At 38.8% G+C, this 16946-nt stretch overlaps 1 protein-coding gene across 2 annotated transcripts in view; it reads left to right on the top strand.

Moving 5' to 3' along the window:
- The window catches only part of LOC309559939 (metabotropic glutamate receptor 6-like), a 104012-nt gene that overhangs the window by 84064 nt on the left and 3002 nt on the right, over window positions 1-16946 (top strand). For both annotated transcript variants that reach the window (XM_082263414.1, XM_082263415.1), the window contains exons 3-6: window positions 12437-12653; window positions 12794-12929; window positions 14674-14828; window positions 14910-15047. In XM_082263414.1, the coding sequence (XP_082119540.1) occupies window positions 12437-12653; window positions 12794-12929; window positions 14674-14828; window positions 14910-15047 (646 nt within the window). The remainder of the gene's footprint in view (window positions 1-12436; window positions 12654-12793; window positions 12930-14673; window positions 14829-14909; window positions 15048-16946) is intronic.

The following is a 16946-nucleotide window of genomic DNA, read 5'->3' as shown; positions in this document are numbered from 1 at the left end:
TACTGATTTTAAATTGTAAGCAACATATGTAAGAAATAGGCTTAGGCTCCAAGGGGTTAAAACGCAGCATCCTTCTTCTTGTGCTTGAGGATGGTCTTGACAGAAATTACCTGACAAATCAAAAGGTCAGGAGTCGCCAATGGGATCTCAAAGATTTTTATGATTGTGCAGCTCCCACTCCCTCAGATAGTTTTCTAAATGCATTAATATTTTGAATATAGCATATGTCATGTTGTTGTAACCCACATTATTGTGTAGCATTCCTGGATATGGTCAGCTGAGGTTCATCCCTAATTTTGCCACCATTGCGGCCCCAGGACAGACATAACAAGACGAGAACATGCACAATAGTTAGGTGAAACCCCAAAGCCAAACATTCATTTTAGCAACTGAAAGTTGCACTATATAAAGAACTGGTCTTAGTTGCTTCTGACTTTAATCCCATGTTTACATTGGTCCAGTTGGACATGTCAAATTGCATGTCAAATCTGAGGCAATTGCCAGCAATGGCACTGTCCAAATCCGTGCGACGCTGACTTTGTGGCGCCTCACGATTCCCAAAAGTAGTTTCTGTACTACTTTTGGTGATTTGAGGGGGGTGATTTCAATTGACACCTGTGCAGGAACCCGCACAGATGTCTGTGAAATCGCCCCCGAAGTCGGACTGAAATGCTGGCTTGCTGAACTCGATTTCAAAACGACCCAGTGTGAACCGGGGCTAAAGGAGGACTTGTGGCTCAAACAGTTTCCTCGAGTGTGGGCTTGATCACAGTCCTCACCCAGATGGTGAATGGGGAAGAACACCCCGTGGTTTACCAAAGCTGAAAACTGAACCCCGCTGAAAATAATTATAGCAGCATGAGTACCTGATGAATAATTGTGCCTCTAAGTCCATACTAATGTAGCACTGCCCTCTTCAGGGATGTTGGTTGATGGGTGTTCCTCAGCACTCCTGTGACCCTGTGAACCGTCCAACCCACCTGACACTCTAGGTTCCGACATTGGTAGTATACCTTTAAGAACACACTGACACAAAATAGATGACGTTTTGCTGTTTACTTAATGGATAAACAGGTATAACTCTATCAGTCAGCCAAATGCCACCCAAACTAGTGAGAATCAGCAGGACTGATATAAAGAAATAGCAAATAAAGAATAAGAATATCAATGAACAATGGTAACACAATATTCTAAGGTTTGAAACAATGACTGTGGACCTTTATAGCACTGCTATGACTGTTAGCTTAATGGAAAGAACTTAGATCTATCCCAGTGCTATGAATGTTCTAACTAGCACTTCTACAAAACAAATCAAGTGTGTCTCCTTTAAGATGTAACAGGTGTCAACACCCCACCCCTAGCAAGGCCTTACTAAATCTTCACCGGCAGTTGGAGCTTTTATCACTGTCCAATGTGATATTTGTAATCCCAAAAGAAGTGATGTGTGCAATAATGTCTGCGGTCAGTGTATTGATGAAAAAGGTTATGCTTGCGGTCAGAATTCCACACAGGCACCCTTTCTTTCTCTGATGTCCATTTGTGAGGATCCTGTAAGACAGGCAATGCGCTCTCCCACACTCCAGCGTCTGGGAGTGAGCGATGCTCTGCTGCCACAGGCTGTCCGTCTGGCCTCCACTCACTTCCTCTTCAGCTATACTGTGTCAGCATCCACAGTTTAGCTATCAGCATCCTCTCCGCTGAGGACGAGCTCCGCACTCGGATTAGGCCTCATGTACTAGGTCTCAGCCATCGACAGTTCTGTAAGCACACAACAGGCTGATCTGCACTCACTGGATCCTGGAAGCAAGAGAGCGTTCACACTGTGGAGCAGATAGGTTTATAGTCTCTCCTATGGTCCTTCACTTCCCCCATTGCTCCCTGGGAGTACAGTTCCTTCAGCAATCCAGATAAGTCTGCTTTCAATACAGAACTACATCTCCTACAACCCAATTCTTCCACTTCCTGTGAGAGGCCGATCTCCACCTGCAAGCAGTCTTAAAGAGGCACACAGACAATTCCAACAATAATGATAAGCATATAAGTGTATATATATTGTAGTAGTCCGATCCCGGCTACACTTAACTGCCTCTTTCTGCCTGGTTCTGAATCACTCACTGCTCAAATGGATGTGCCAGGTGAAAGAAAAAAATTCTCTGTTAACACAATGGTTTTTCAAATACCAATGTTTTACTGTGAAGGACACAGTGGAGAAGTTTCACAGTAATGCACATGTCTCTTAGGGAAAAGTGTTCAACCTGATGGAATTATATAGATGTGTCAGAATATTTATACTGCTCTGAATATAACAGTGTCTATTTATGTCAATAAGCAAAGATCTGTAAGGTAGGAGAATCTCAACTTATTTCCACAAATCAATATGTAACGAATTATTTTTAATCGATTAATTTCTTTTTAACAGCATATACCAATCTTAGTGAAAACAGTCTACAGTAGGGAATATATAAAATTTTTATTCACAAGACATGTATTCACAATAAATGATTAAACTTGAAGTGACACAAAAAGATAACTCTACATAAAATACAAACAATAAATGTAATGTGATATGTAGCTCAATGATGAAAGTATAAATAAAGCAAAATTACCTTTTCCCCAGGTAATAGCATAAACCATAGATAAGTATTCTATATAATCAGACCACAATTGTCTGCGAATTGCGCAGCTAACAGTCACTTCGCTGCAGATGAAGTAAGAATAGGCTATGCAAAACGGGAGATTAATACGCTAATAATACGCTAAATCTGATATTAATAAGAATGTATAAAAACAAATATCAGCTTTTAGAGAAAAATCTACTATGGTTCATACGGCTGGGATTGTACTATTATTACCCTTGAATATGCAATATAAAACATATAAGAAAAGAAATAAACAATTGTTAAATAATAATCAAATAAACAGCAAGGTATATTTACCACACTTAAGATGGCTGCTAGCTTAAAATGGTCGTTACCAGAGTCCTTAAGATGGCTGCCTTCCCAAAATGGTGGCTGGTTAGGGAGGAGTTTCGTTTGGCGTCCTTCAAAGTTTCAGATAAATGATGGAGCAAGATGGAGTATGTATAGATGAGTATATAGATGGATGTGAGTAGCGTGTGTGTTGTAGGAGTAATGAATGTTGTCAGTAATGTTTGTGTCTCACATCTGGGTTCTCCTTTTTATATTGTATTGAACAAAAGACTAGTAAAATTACCATAAGCCGAACCCAGAAGGAGAAACGTTATCCCCATTGGTTGGGATTACTTATCCATTAACTGGTGAGGTCATTAGCAACGCCTCTAATTATCCAGTATTTTGGATATTAGAATTATATAATAATTTCTTTATATTTAAGAATAATCATAAAAACAACATAAAAACCTGCCCATACTCTCATAAAATATACATGTCCATCTAATATCTCCATCATGTATCTTGGCAGGGATTGGATCTGGCAATGCCATTTTAATAAGATTATATTATTAATACAATATATATATATTTATTGGAAATACCTGATTTTACCCAAAGACTGCATTTAGTAGTAATCTCCAAAGGGGGCAGTATTGTATTGCTTATTATATTCAGTATATAGAATAATAACACTATTATTATACTGATAACCTTCTTGACCTGGCTGGCCAGTGAAGATCCTCAAATCATTTGACCATGTCATATGCTGTCAGACATTGCGTCTAGGGTATAGTATTTATGTGGCCATAAAAACTTTAACTAGACCTACACAAATGTTTCTAAAATGAGGTAATTAGCTTCACCTAAGTAAGATTATTATGTGCAAGAATATAAAATCAAAATATGGTATATAAAAAATTCCAAAATATGTATATGCCTTACATAATATAATGACATAATTATTGCTAATATGTTCTTACACACGATATAATGTATCTTTAAAATTTATATAGTTTAAATGTCTGATGAATACACTGAACTATTATTCATTGTAAAATACAGATAAGAGTACAAGCGAGACTGGCCATCAGTGACTAGTATGGTGTCTTGCTAAAATGACCCTTATCTGATAAGAAGTAAAAAAGCCTCTTATTTATTACCAAAAGGAAAACAGAAATATCTGCTGAAATTAAAAAACCCTATTGTAAGAGAGATTTTGTTTAAAAGAACATATATGAACTTTCCATCACCTTTAAATATAATACCTTTTTTCTTTTATTTAATCTCCCAAATAATCCTGACATATCCCCCCCCCCCTTCTTCCCAGTATTCAGGTGAACAACCTAGACATATCTGGGAATAAGGTCAAGAGAAAAAGAAAAGAAAAAAAATGGCTTGTCCTATTTTTATAAGAGAATAGTTCATATTGGGAATTGTTCATAACTTTTAAGTAAAGCCGTGAAATGAAGAAAAAAATCAGTTCCAAATGTCAGTTAGTAGCGACTTTGCTAGTGTTAGCTATGTCACAAACTGTTCCTTATTAGTCTTTTGAATTTCAATCTCCTGATAAAGAAACTCAAACTTTCCTTGAAATTTCCATCTCCTGTTTGCAAAGTCTTGACAGAAATTATCTACTGCGATGGTATTGCAACTACCATTCAAAGCGCAGTAAAACAATGCTGGCAATCAGGAATCCGAGAAATCTCTTTGGACGTTGGTTGAACAATGAATGGTCTCAGCATGGTCTAGAGTGTCATACACCTAGACTGAGTTTGGCTCACATATGCAATGCACCATTCTCACATCTCCTTCCACTGAAAACAGGAGGTAGTGTGATTCCTCTTAATGGATATCCTCGGATCAAATGCACAAAGATCTTTTGAAACAAAATCTTCCTCTCCGTCAACAAGAATTCAGGGGCGTCTTGCAACATGATTCCTGAAGAAGGACCCGATTCAATGAGGGGTTCCATCTTGAACTGGGCTCTAAGGAGTAATATGACCCATCCGATCGCTGTGTTTTTGGTAAACATCATCGTCTGTACCAATCAACGACCTGGCATGGAAGGTTAATCTCCTCCTATTAGATGAAACATACAGTATAAATATATATTCTTATCAATTGACATTTCAATGTGAGGTTGGTAACCTAAGCTTTCTCAGAGTTCTCCTTTAGTCCACTGTGTGATCAGTCTATTATCTGACCACCATGGAAGGTGAGACTATATATGCAACCTTTCCTCAGGGGCGACTGACTTCTGGGGCTTATTAACACGGGGATGTATTTATCACCATGGATGCCACGCATTGAACAATTGTACAGTAATACAACATTTTGTTAGAATTTACCTACTACTTGGGAGGTAAAATATAATATCTCCCCCTTTGGGGCATCAATGCAATTTATTGTAGGCAACAAAACTACCTGACATTGAGGATTCCTTCTTGATTACCGTATACAACCTTTAATCTCTTGACTTCATTACATCATTAGGGTTTGATCCTCCTTGGTATCACCGTCATTGGCGATTTTTCAAAATGTGTCCGCTTTGAGCGACCTGTTTGAGTCAGAGGGATGAAGTTACCACTGAAAAATAGGAGGGTAGTTAGTATCTAACAACCAAGATCCCCTGGCAGGGATTTCAGGATCCTCAATACTGTGACCTGGGTATAAAATGATGTTAGAACCTCTGTCTCCTATGCCTCCATTCAGTGTATCCCTCTGATTCCTGACCACTTGGGCATTTAAGGGTTTTGGGACCTTTTGGCTGGCCACAGGATTTGTTCCTAAAGAGGGCTTATTTTGGTTCTGAGCTGCAGTGCCCTGAGTGAACCAAGTGATCAGCTGATCCAACTTGGCATCTACTCAGCTGAAAACCTTTTCAAAATTGGATTGTTGGCTCTGCCTCCTGCGCTGCCTATGTCTCTCGGGTTCAGACAGATTGGACAGATCCCCATCAGAACCACTTGCTCGGTTCTGGCATGGGGTCTGGGCCTTAATGGCTCTTGATTTTCCTGAGGATTTTGGGGAGCTCTAAGATGGGGCAAATCCCTATTTATTTGTGGGTGTCCCCCTTGTTGAGGATATTGGGATGTCCGGTGTCCTCCTTGAGGTATCCGGTGTTCCCCTTGGGACCTAGGTGGCATGTCTCCTGTTACTACCTCAGTATAAGGTCTTGATCCTTTTTTCCCAGTGTGAGGATTGAGGAGAGAGGTGTGTTTCTGCCACAATTTTGGTGACAGGTTCACGCTTTTCTTTGTATTCACTGGTCTGTTGGATGGAGTACAAATTGTCGCTCTCTTTCACCAACCATTCCAATGAACACCCCCAACTGGTTGTCCATTGCCAAACTTATTATTATGTACGTAGGCAATGCCTCAAAGAACAGGGATTTAAATTCCAGGTGGTTGTACTCAGGCTCCTTTATTGTTAAGTGGTAGGCACTTTTGAGTACAGCCAAAAATTCAGTGGGGCTTTGGTGCTGTGTACATTTTAAGTTGTAGATAGCAGCTCTAGCAGCGTTAAGGTTTTTGTATGGGCTGAATTTTAAATTACATCCTACAGGCACAACACAGGGTGTTTTCATAGGCCTCAAGATGATCAATAATGTCTAAGGACCCTTTCTTAACAAAAATTGGGACAGTACTCTTTTTAAAAATTTATAATTCTGGAGGCGTATGGTATCTTTTTAGGGGTGCTCGTCTTTTTGCAGTGACCTTGATATGACTCATACCTATTTATGCATGGCTGCCCAATTTCTGCCCTCCTATATTTGGAAGATGGCTGGGGTAGGACATGGACTCTCTGCCTGACTCCCCCCCTTTGTCTGGGTCATAACCATCAGACTGGGAGTCATATCTGGGTCTATGAATAATTACTTCATATTTAATATGCAGGACTAATAAGCATTACCCTTTTGCATGGACACCATAGCCTTATTTGTTTACTGATGAGTTCCTGTCCTGACTTGAGCTGTTACACTTTTTTTTTCCACTGCTGGTTACTCGGCAACTTAATTTTCCACTGCTGGTTATTCGGCAACTTAATTTTCCACTGCCGGTTACTCGACAACTTTTGCTAGAAAACATTTTTCCTTGCTCAAAACTTCCTAATTCTTGCATTAATCGTTTACATTTCTCTTACAAATGGTTGCTTTCATTACAGCTTTCTAGACAGGACTTCTGCCACAGTTCTACTTCATTCTGAGGTTTCACGCTACATTCTCTTAACTGATGTGTCCCAATAGAGGTCACTTTCACCTGCTCAAGGAGTTTCCTTATCTCACTCTCTTTTATTTGGAGTTGAGATTGGAACTTTACTAAACTCCTCTTTGCTGAGCCTTCTGGTGCTAAAGTTCCTCACAGAGATACAGTAAAATTGGCCATGACTCTAAAAGTATGTGATCACGCTTCCTGACGTCTTTAGAGTTAAATAAGCTATTGGTGAATTCATACATCGGGTTTTCCTCTACCCATATATCAGGTGCCCATTATTGGCCCGACTTCTGAAGATTTTGATATATATGACTCTAACCAGTTTTTACGTATTCCACCATTTCAGATTCAGAGAGGCATTTTTACATATCTTTGATCTGTGCCGAATCTACTGGGGTTGTGGCATTACCACTAGGGACTGACACCTTGCCAGAGTTGGCAGCGTGAACCTTTCCTACTGTAGACATTTTTAGGGCATTTCTATCAACATTCACAATAAAAATAAAAAAAAAAACTTTTTTTTTTTTTGCAAAGTTATTAATTATGTCACCATGATCAATATTATGATTGACATATGTAAGAAATGAATGATATCTCAGCAGTGCCTCCATTATGTCAGAATATTTATACTGCTCTGAATATAACAGTGTCTATTTATGTCAATAAGCAAAGATCTGTAAGGTAGGAGAACTTATTTCCACAAATCAATATGTAACGAATTATTTTTAATCGATTAATTTCTTTTTAACAGCATATACCAATCTTAGTGAAAACAGTCTACAGTAGGGAATATATAAAATATTTATTCACAAGACATGTATTCACAATAAATGGTTAAACTTGAAATGACACAAAAAGATAACTCTACATAAAATACAAACTTAAAACAATAAATGTAATGTGATATGTAGCTCAATGATGAAATTAAAAATAAAGCAAAATTACCTTTTCCCTAGGTAATAGCATAAACCATAGATAAGTATTCTATATAATCAGACCACAATTTTCTGCGAATTGCGCAGCTAACAGTCACTTCGCTGCAGATGAAGTGAGAATAGGCTATGCAAAACGGGAGACTAATACGCTAATAATTCGCTAAATCTGATATTAATAAAAATGTATAAAAACAAATATCAGCTTTTAGAGAAAAATCTACTATGGTTCATACAGCTGGGATTGTAATCTTATTACCCTTGAATAGGCAATATAAAAAATATAAGGAAAGAAATAAACAATTGTTAAATAATAATCAAATAAACAGCAAGGTATATTTACCACACTTAAGATGGCTTCTAGCTTAAAATGGTCGTTACCAGAGTCCTTAAGATGGCTGCCTTCCCAAAATGGTGACTGGTTAGGGAGGAGTTTCGTTTGGCATCCTTCAAAGTTTCAGATAAATGATGGAGCAAGATGGAGTATGTATAAATGAGTATATAGATGGATGTGAGTAGTGTGTGTGTTGTAGGTGTAATGAATGTTGTCAGTAATGTGTGTGTCTCACATCTGGGTTCTCCTTTTTATATTGTACTGAACAAAAGACTAGTAAAATTACCATAAGCCGAACCCAGAAGGAGAAACTTTATCCCCATTGGTTGGGATTACTTCCATTAACTGGTGAGGTCATTAGCAACGCCTCTAATTATCCAGTATTTTGGATATTAGAATTATATAATAATTTCTTTATATTTAAGAATAATCATAAAAACAACATAAAAACCTGCTCATACTCTCATAAAATATACATGTCCATCTAATATCTCCATCATGTATCTTGGCAGGGATTGGATCTGGCAATGCCATTTTAATAAGATTATATTATTAATACAATATATATATATATATATTTATTGGAAATACCTGATTTTACCCAAAGACTGCATTTAGTAGTAATCTCCAAAGGGGGCAGTATTGTATTGCTTATTATAATCAGTATATAGAATAATAACACTATTATTATACTGATAACCTTCTTGACCTGGCTGGCCACTGAAGATCCTCAAATCATTTGACAATGTCATATGCTGTCAGAAATTGCGTCTAGGATATAGTATTTATGTGGCCATAAAAACTTTAACTAGACCTACACAAATGTTTCTAAAATGAGGTAATTAGCTTCACCTAAGTAAGATTATTATGTGCAAGAATATAAAATCAAAATATGGTATATAAAACATTCCAAAATATGTATATGCCTTACATAATATAATGACATAATTATTGCTAATATTTTCTTACACACGATATAATGTATCTTTAAAACTTATATAGTTTAAATGTCTGATGAATACACTGAACTATTGTTCATTGTAAAATACAGATAAGAGTACAAGCGAGACTGGCCATCAGTGACTAGTATGGTGTCTGGCTAAAATGACCCTTATCTGATAAGATGTAAAAAGGCCTCTTATTTATTACCAAAAGGAAAACAGAAATATCTGCTGAAATTATAAGACCCTATTGTAAGAGAGATTTTGTTTAAAAGAACATATATGAACTTTCCATCACCTCTATACAAGATGGTTGCTGTACTGTTCAAAATCTCTATATAGGACTGAATATACATGGCCTTTAAATATAATGAGCACGATATGGCCATATGGTGGAACTAAATCCCCATTTTTATTTATGGATGGTCTCCATATTTGATAGTCATTTCTTTTGCATGGTTGCGCTATTCTTTTTTAATATACTTTAAATATAATACCCTTTTTCTTTTATTTAATCTCCCCAATAATCCTGACAGATAGCAGGGTATGTGACAGAGGTTAGGCTAAAATGGCAGACAAGGATAGGACATATTTGTCACCCAGAATACAGACCGGATGGTTTTGGGCTTCAGGAAGACCTTGCGAGGAAAATAGATCAAATTTCCCTATAGGGGCTCATGTACAAGGGTAGCTAAAAAACTTTTCTGAACGCTGGAAACTTGACAGCTGGAAACCGACGGTGAAAAACGTCAGTTTTTCAGCTTTTACATACCATGTTTATGGAAGTTTAGCAGCGATTATGAGCATTTGGGGTTAGAAGCGCTTTTTAAAAATAACCTCAGTAGACCCTCCCAAATGCTAACAATGCATGAAAAACAAGTACATTTTTAACTACTCTGTGAGAGAAGAGAGAGCAGTGTGCTTATAGATAGCTGTCCTATTTTTGTGTTTTCACCATGTATCCCATCATGAACATGTGTGAGGAAATGCTCCTGATGTTGCTAAGGTTCAGAAGATGTAGAAAATTACGTTAGAGGACCAGAGTTTGTCGCTCCTGGACTCATACATTGATACAGGCAACAGCATGTGGTGAAATTTGTGTTTTTTTCAACATTTGTATATGTTCAAAAAGTATCAGAAATGTTTTCCCCTTTAAAACGCTTATAAACACAAACGTGCATAAAAGCAGTTTACCGAGTTTACATGTGATTACAAGCATTTGGCGTTTGAAATGCTGGTAAACTACAGTTCTGAACGCGATTTTTCTGGTTTCAAAAAAATGCCTGTAACCTCAACTGCCTATAAACTAAATTAGACTACGAAGTGTACATGTATACCTAAGATAACATAGAGAAGAGTTCAGGGATTTCTGAAAAAAAAAAAAGCCCAACTGCTCCTCAACTTAAGTTTAGCAGTTGCAGTGTACATGAGCCCTAAGAGGCTGATTGTAAAATTTCTCTGTCAAGATCTTTGACAGACTGTTTGCTGTGAGAGAGCACTGGGGAAATATACCTATCAGACTGTATATTACTTAGGCTGAAATCTATTCTGTTTGCTGATCAAACAGGACTTTTTTTCCTCACTAAAATTAAGCTGTTTCAGTTGATTCTGTACATGAAAATAAACATGAGACCAGAAATTCCTTAGGATAGGGTGACCAGATGTCCCTGGATTCCGGGGACAGTCCCCGGATTGAGGACACTGTCCCCGGAGCCAGTCTGTCCCCGGATTTGTCCCCCGATTGCAGGGACTGCGCTAGGTGCAGGGCCGATTGTGGGTGGGTCCTGAGGCAGAGGGGGGTGCCAAAGCCAGTGGCATACCAACAGGAGGCGGTAGGCTTCAGCTACCAAACATTGGGGGGGGAGTCAGGCCGCCTTCGCCCGCTTTGTCAGCTTTAATTTGAATTGCTCGGCGCTGTCAAGGTCTTACCTTGCCTTCCTGTTGGCAGCCATCTTAGACATGTGCAAACTGCTGTCTCTTATAAACTCTGTTTGCATCATCACTTGTCTGCTGCCTGGGCGTCGCTCAGTGATGATGTTGCACACCTGACTATTTATGTATGAGCAGGTGCTCCTACGCTTCCAATGCTGGTTACCAGGCTCAATCAACAAGATCACCTTTTCGGTCAGTTCACTCAGGCGTTGCAGACTTTGCTTGCACACACAGCACACCTTGCTCCTGGTGCTGCTAGGCCGGTGGTTCCTCCTGTTGTTGCACCCGCTGCTGCTGCTGTTGCCGCTCCTGCTCCTGCAGTCGCTGTTACCCATAGGGATGACTGGTTCAGCCCCCCTCCCGCAGCGCTATGGGGTGAACCGAGTCAGTGTCGTGGCTTCCTAAACCAAGTGGGCATTTATATTGAGATGGTTTCTCAAGCGTTTCCTTCTGACAGGTCCAAGGTGGGCTTCCTAATCTCATTGCTCTCAGACAAGGCCTTGGCCTGGGCAAATCCCTTATGGGAGAACATTAATTCAGTGATTTTCAATTACCTGAGTTTTGTTGCCTCCTTTCGTAGGGTATTCGATGTGCCTGCTCGCTCTGCTTCTGCTGCTAAGCTGCTCCTGTCCATTCAACAGGGTATTCAAACCGTTGCCAAGTTTGCCATTGAATTTCGTACCCTGGCAGCAGAGGGCTGGGCTTGATCTACAACAAAAAGTCTACCAAAATATAGGGATTTCTAAGAAAATTTGTACTGTATTTTGCACTTAGGTCATTACCTCTTCCACTGAGCACTGCTTAGCGATTTGACATTTTTTCCAATTTGCGGGAAAATTATGCCATTGGAGTCTCTAAGAAAGATAAAATGCTGTTGGCTGATTCACTAATGCCTGAAAATAATTTCAGTTTTGGAGCTGAATGTCTATTAAGTAACCTATTTAGGTACTTGCAACCTTCATTTTTATGTGGCACTGCTGGTTCTTGCCTTCATGTCCCGGGATAAACAGAACTGTATAAAGTATTGTTATGTGCAGTCATTCCTCCAATATTTTCTGTGTGCCAGTATATTTACTGTCAGCAGTTGACTGTCTATTGTAGCATGAAAGTGTTTCAATATCTGGTAATATCTGATTATAGAAACTAATTGTCAACGTTTTATGCATTTCAGATTCCTCAGATAAGTTACGCCTCAACAGCCCCTGAACTCAGTGACAACAACCGGTATGACTTCTTTTCCCGTGTGGTGCCACCGGATTCCTACCAGGCGCAGGCCATGGTGGATATTGTTAAAGCTCTTGGATGGAATTATGTGTCCACACTGGCATCTGAGGGCAACTATGGAGAGAGTGGAGTTGAAGCTTTTGTACAGATTTCTCGGGAAGCTGGTGGGTTTTGTATTTTCAACCGTATCAAAAAAATTGTGTTTTCTTTTTTATTTATAATCTGTGGTACACATGACATTCTTGTTGTGACCAGTCATCTTAAATATATATGTGGTGTCTATTATGTTACTCTCATTTTGTAGGAGGAGTGTGTATTGCCCAGTCTATTAAGATCCCTCGGGAGCCACGTCCTGGAGAGTTCGATAAGGTGATAAGAAGATTACTAGAGACTCCCAATGCTCGTGGCATCATTATCTTTGCCAATGAGGATGACATCAAGTGAGAAAACTTTGCAAACCTTTTTTTTCAGTTCACATATTTTTGCATACAGCTTTTTGCCCTATTCTTCTGACATTTCATATTCTAGGTTACTTTTTATTAGCCATTCAAGGTTAACATTGCCTTGCCTTTTTTTTCTTGAAACCCCACCTTTTAAATATTTTAATTTAGTTACAGTGAAACTCCAGGATTTTATAAAACATAATTATGGGCATCCCAATACACTTGCTGAGCTAAAGTAGATAAATCTTTCTTTGCAATACTTACATGATCCTATTGAGCCACCTAATTTCCTAGGATTCATTTAGACATCAATGCTAGTACAGGAATGCTCTCTGCAGACCTCAAAGATAAACAACTTTCCAGCTACGGGGCTAGTTGCATAGAAAGTCTCCACAAAGTGTCTTTTTCATTTTTTTTTTGTGGCAGTTTTAAAATTCTGGCTTCATATTAACATGTTAAGACAATTTTCCATGAATAGATGCATTAGGTTATTTATATAAATAACAATTTTATTAGTTGCTCAACATACAATAACTTGTACAGCCCTTTGTAGTACAAGAAAAGGTTCAGGTGTCATTTTGTGAGAGGAAACAGTACCAACAAAGCTAGTAAGTATTCTCCGACATCTTACAAAGTATACAAACGCAATACTGTGTAGACTGCACGAGTGACTTTGCTTAAGCTAACACCAGTGCATAGGGCATCTACATGTACAACATTACAGAACATACACCAGAGGGAGTCAGTCCAGTTCAAGTCAAAACAAAGTAACCAAGTCCTCTGGATACCATGAGTATGTATGCCAGAGATCCTTATACAAAATACATTTCAAAGTGTACAGACTAAGGTAGGAAAGTAAAGATGGAAAAGAAAAGAAAAAGAGCATGAGGGAGAATACCAGTCTCTCCACCCTAAGATCCAGGAGCTCCACTTGTGCAGCCCAGCAAAATAAGATTATACCTAGGGATGTGATCTAAGATGGATTCTCTTTAGTATGGCACAGCTACCATATATTATTATGTTGTTCAAGGGTGTCATGTAAATATATATTGTGCGGTGAAAGTCGCCATGAATTCAGCACCTCTAATTCATATACAGTATATTGTGCGGTGAAAGTTGCCATGAATTCAGCACCTCTAATTCTAGCATGTAGTGCTAAAAGGGATGGCGGTTACATTGTTTTTCCAGTTGAGTGCCACGAGGCATCTAGCTACAGTAAAAATGTATAATAGTAGTTTCTTAGCAGCTCAAAAGAAAGTTTTAGGAGTAAAAGGAATTCTGGAATAAAAAATTTGATGAAGACATTGCTAATAAAGAGGGGGTAAATAGAGCCTTGCTCTTTTTTAAATCGCCAACAACAATCACTGACTGTTGGGTCAGTTGAGTGAAGGAGTTCTGGGGTTAGATACCAGTGTTAGACACCAGTGATAAAGTAATAAATTTTTTTATATAGGTTTTCCTTATAGAGGGTGTGAATCAGACTTTTAACCAACTGGGACCATATGATTTGCCATACCTTTAGACAATTCCTCCCCCAAATATCTCTACCTCTTACACATATAAAGATGTTCATTGGTAATTGTTAATAACAATGACTTTCAAAATGGCTGATGAAGTCATATGTGTTCTATAATTTTTCAGCACAAAATACTTTGTGATCATTTAATCAAAATTATGGTATCTAAATGCTATTTGTTATATGTATAATGTCTCCTGACTGCAAATATTCTTCATGCCGTAGGCGAATTTTAGAAGCAGCCCACCGAGCCAACCAAACAGGACATTTCTTGTGGGTGGGATCTGACAGCTGGGGATCCAAGACATCTCCTGTTTTGGGATTGGAAGAAGTTGCAGAAGGTGCTGTAACTATCTTGCCAAAAAGAGCCTCAATTGATGGTGAGTAGGTCTGTTGTAAACATCTTGTTAGACAATGCTTTAGTTCTCAACAATTTACAGCTGTATCTATCCACATTTTAGGGTTTGACCAGTATTTTATGAGCCGAACATTGGAAAACAACCGGCGAAATATTTGGTTTGCAGAGTTTTGGGAGGACGATTTTAAGTGCAAATTGACCAGATCTGCATCCTCAGAAGATTCCAGGCGCAAGTGTACCGGTAAGCTTACAATGTATACAGAAGACAGTGAAATGACTAGTGCTTCCAATGCTGCTGATATATGTACAGTATATATATTAGCTGCCACTGCACAGGATAGATTTACTTGGTTGTTTTTTTTTTTCTCAATTGTTGTGGTTGTTAATGCATTTTAAAAGTATTGTTCATGTGTTTTAGTAGCAAATGTGGAAGATGCATTTCCTGGAAACCGAACTGAAAATACAGAAAGCACAATTTATTTTTAAACCCACCACTTTTAAATACTTCCTGTAATCAACATTCCTGATCAAGTTTAGGTTGTATTTTTGTTATTGAATTGTAAAAAATTAGTTGTGACAGGTAGACAGTGCTCCTTGCATGCATTGTAGTGCTAAATGTTTCATGTAAAACTTCAAGCTTATCTACTGTAGAGTGAACCCTAATAGTTAAGCTGTTCGCAAAAATTAATTGTAGCACCCTCCTAGGTAGGTGCTAGTGAGAAAGTATAGTTTTAAGCTTTGTCTGTTTACCAGAGGGGCTGCAGTTAAATCTATATTGTTCTCTGCCTACCAGAGAGCAGGATCTGTTAGAGAGGTCTGCTCATTGTGCTCAGAGTGCAACTCATTCTGTCAAGAGAGTGTTTCACACTGGTCCAATAGGGATGCAGGTTGGACAGTGGGAGGAAACCTGACGAATGGGTGCATGGGCTTTTGATACAGTCCTGATGATTGGCAGAGGGAAAGTCGCCTTAGTGCATGTTGGGATACTGTATAAAAGCCAGGAGCACATGTGCTCAAGCTCTTTCGGCTGGATAGCAGAGTTCTGGAGGGAGAGGGCGGCTGCCTCCTCCCCTATAGAGGTGCCATGCGGCCTCAGGGGGTCGTCCTAAGTGCCTGAAGTGTAGCAGTGAGGAGGTGAACCCAGAGGTGCAGAGAAGCTGACTGAGAGGGGAGACACTGGAGGATCTGTCTCCGCAGTACAGGCAGTACAGTGAGTACAGAAACTCGTATCAAGGGGCCTGACTTGAGGGGGGGGGACCCTGCTCATAGGAAAGTCAGTGGACGGGTGTCAGTGGGAAGAGGATGCTACTGAAAGTGTCCTGAAGATAGATTATCATCCATAAAGTCATCTTGTTAGAGAGCAAAGAGAGCAAGAGACTTAATCCCATCCACACGTTTGGCAGTGTGGATTAACAGAAGATAGAAGTCCTCAAACAATGTGAATAGTTCAATTGGAGTATCTCACTATTCCCTTCTCCCATCCCAAATTATCAATAAACAACAAAACCAACAACACCCCTAGACTGTTCATTCATGTGTCGAGCCATTGGGATTCAGAGACTTGTTCAAGTAAATGTGTGCTGGTAACCAGGGGAGCCTCAAAGACAATACTCAGCAGTTCCTGCGGGGACAGTGCTACATCATTTTAGAAATAAGCTGTTGTGTAGTAGATTATTATTTTTTTTTTTACCTTTCAGCTTGTCCAATTGTTTGCTTTCTTGCCTAAAGGTACAGTCTTTGTATGGGATTTACATTAAGCACTTTCCAGAAAACCCTTGCTGTTGTGCCACATCTTTCTAAATTACCCACTGTACCCGAGTTTGCTGTGCATCATTGGATCACATTATTACCAAACCACATTCCTGTTCGCTTCTGCCTAAAAATAAAATTTTTAAGTGTGGAACCTGGAATGCTGACTTTGCAGGTATAACTAACATAATTAGGCCACGGTGATGACAATGTTTGCCGCTGGATCGAATAAAAATATGTCATTGTATGCCACTGTTTTACATAATAATAATAATAATAATAATAATAGGTTTTGTTTAGATCTAATGTTTTTTTTTTGGCTAAGCAATGCCTGTATTAGTTAATGGTTTTTATTACTATGCAGTGTCTGTATTAGGCTGTGCTAACTTAC

This window comes from Pelophylax lessonae (assembly GCF_965119305.1).
Source record: "Pelophylax lessonae genome assembly, chromosome: 7".
Lineage (NCBI taxonomy): Eukaryota > Metazoa > Chordata > Amphibia > Anura > Ranidae > Pelophylax > Pelophylax lessonae.
The sequence above is the reverse complement of the archived record's forward strand: the minus strand, read 5'-3'. Positions and strand labels throughout refer to the sequence as shown.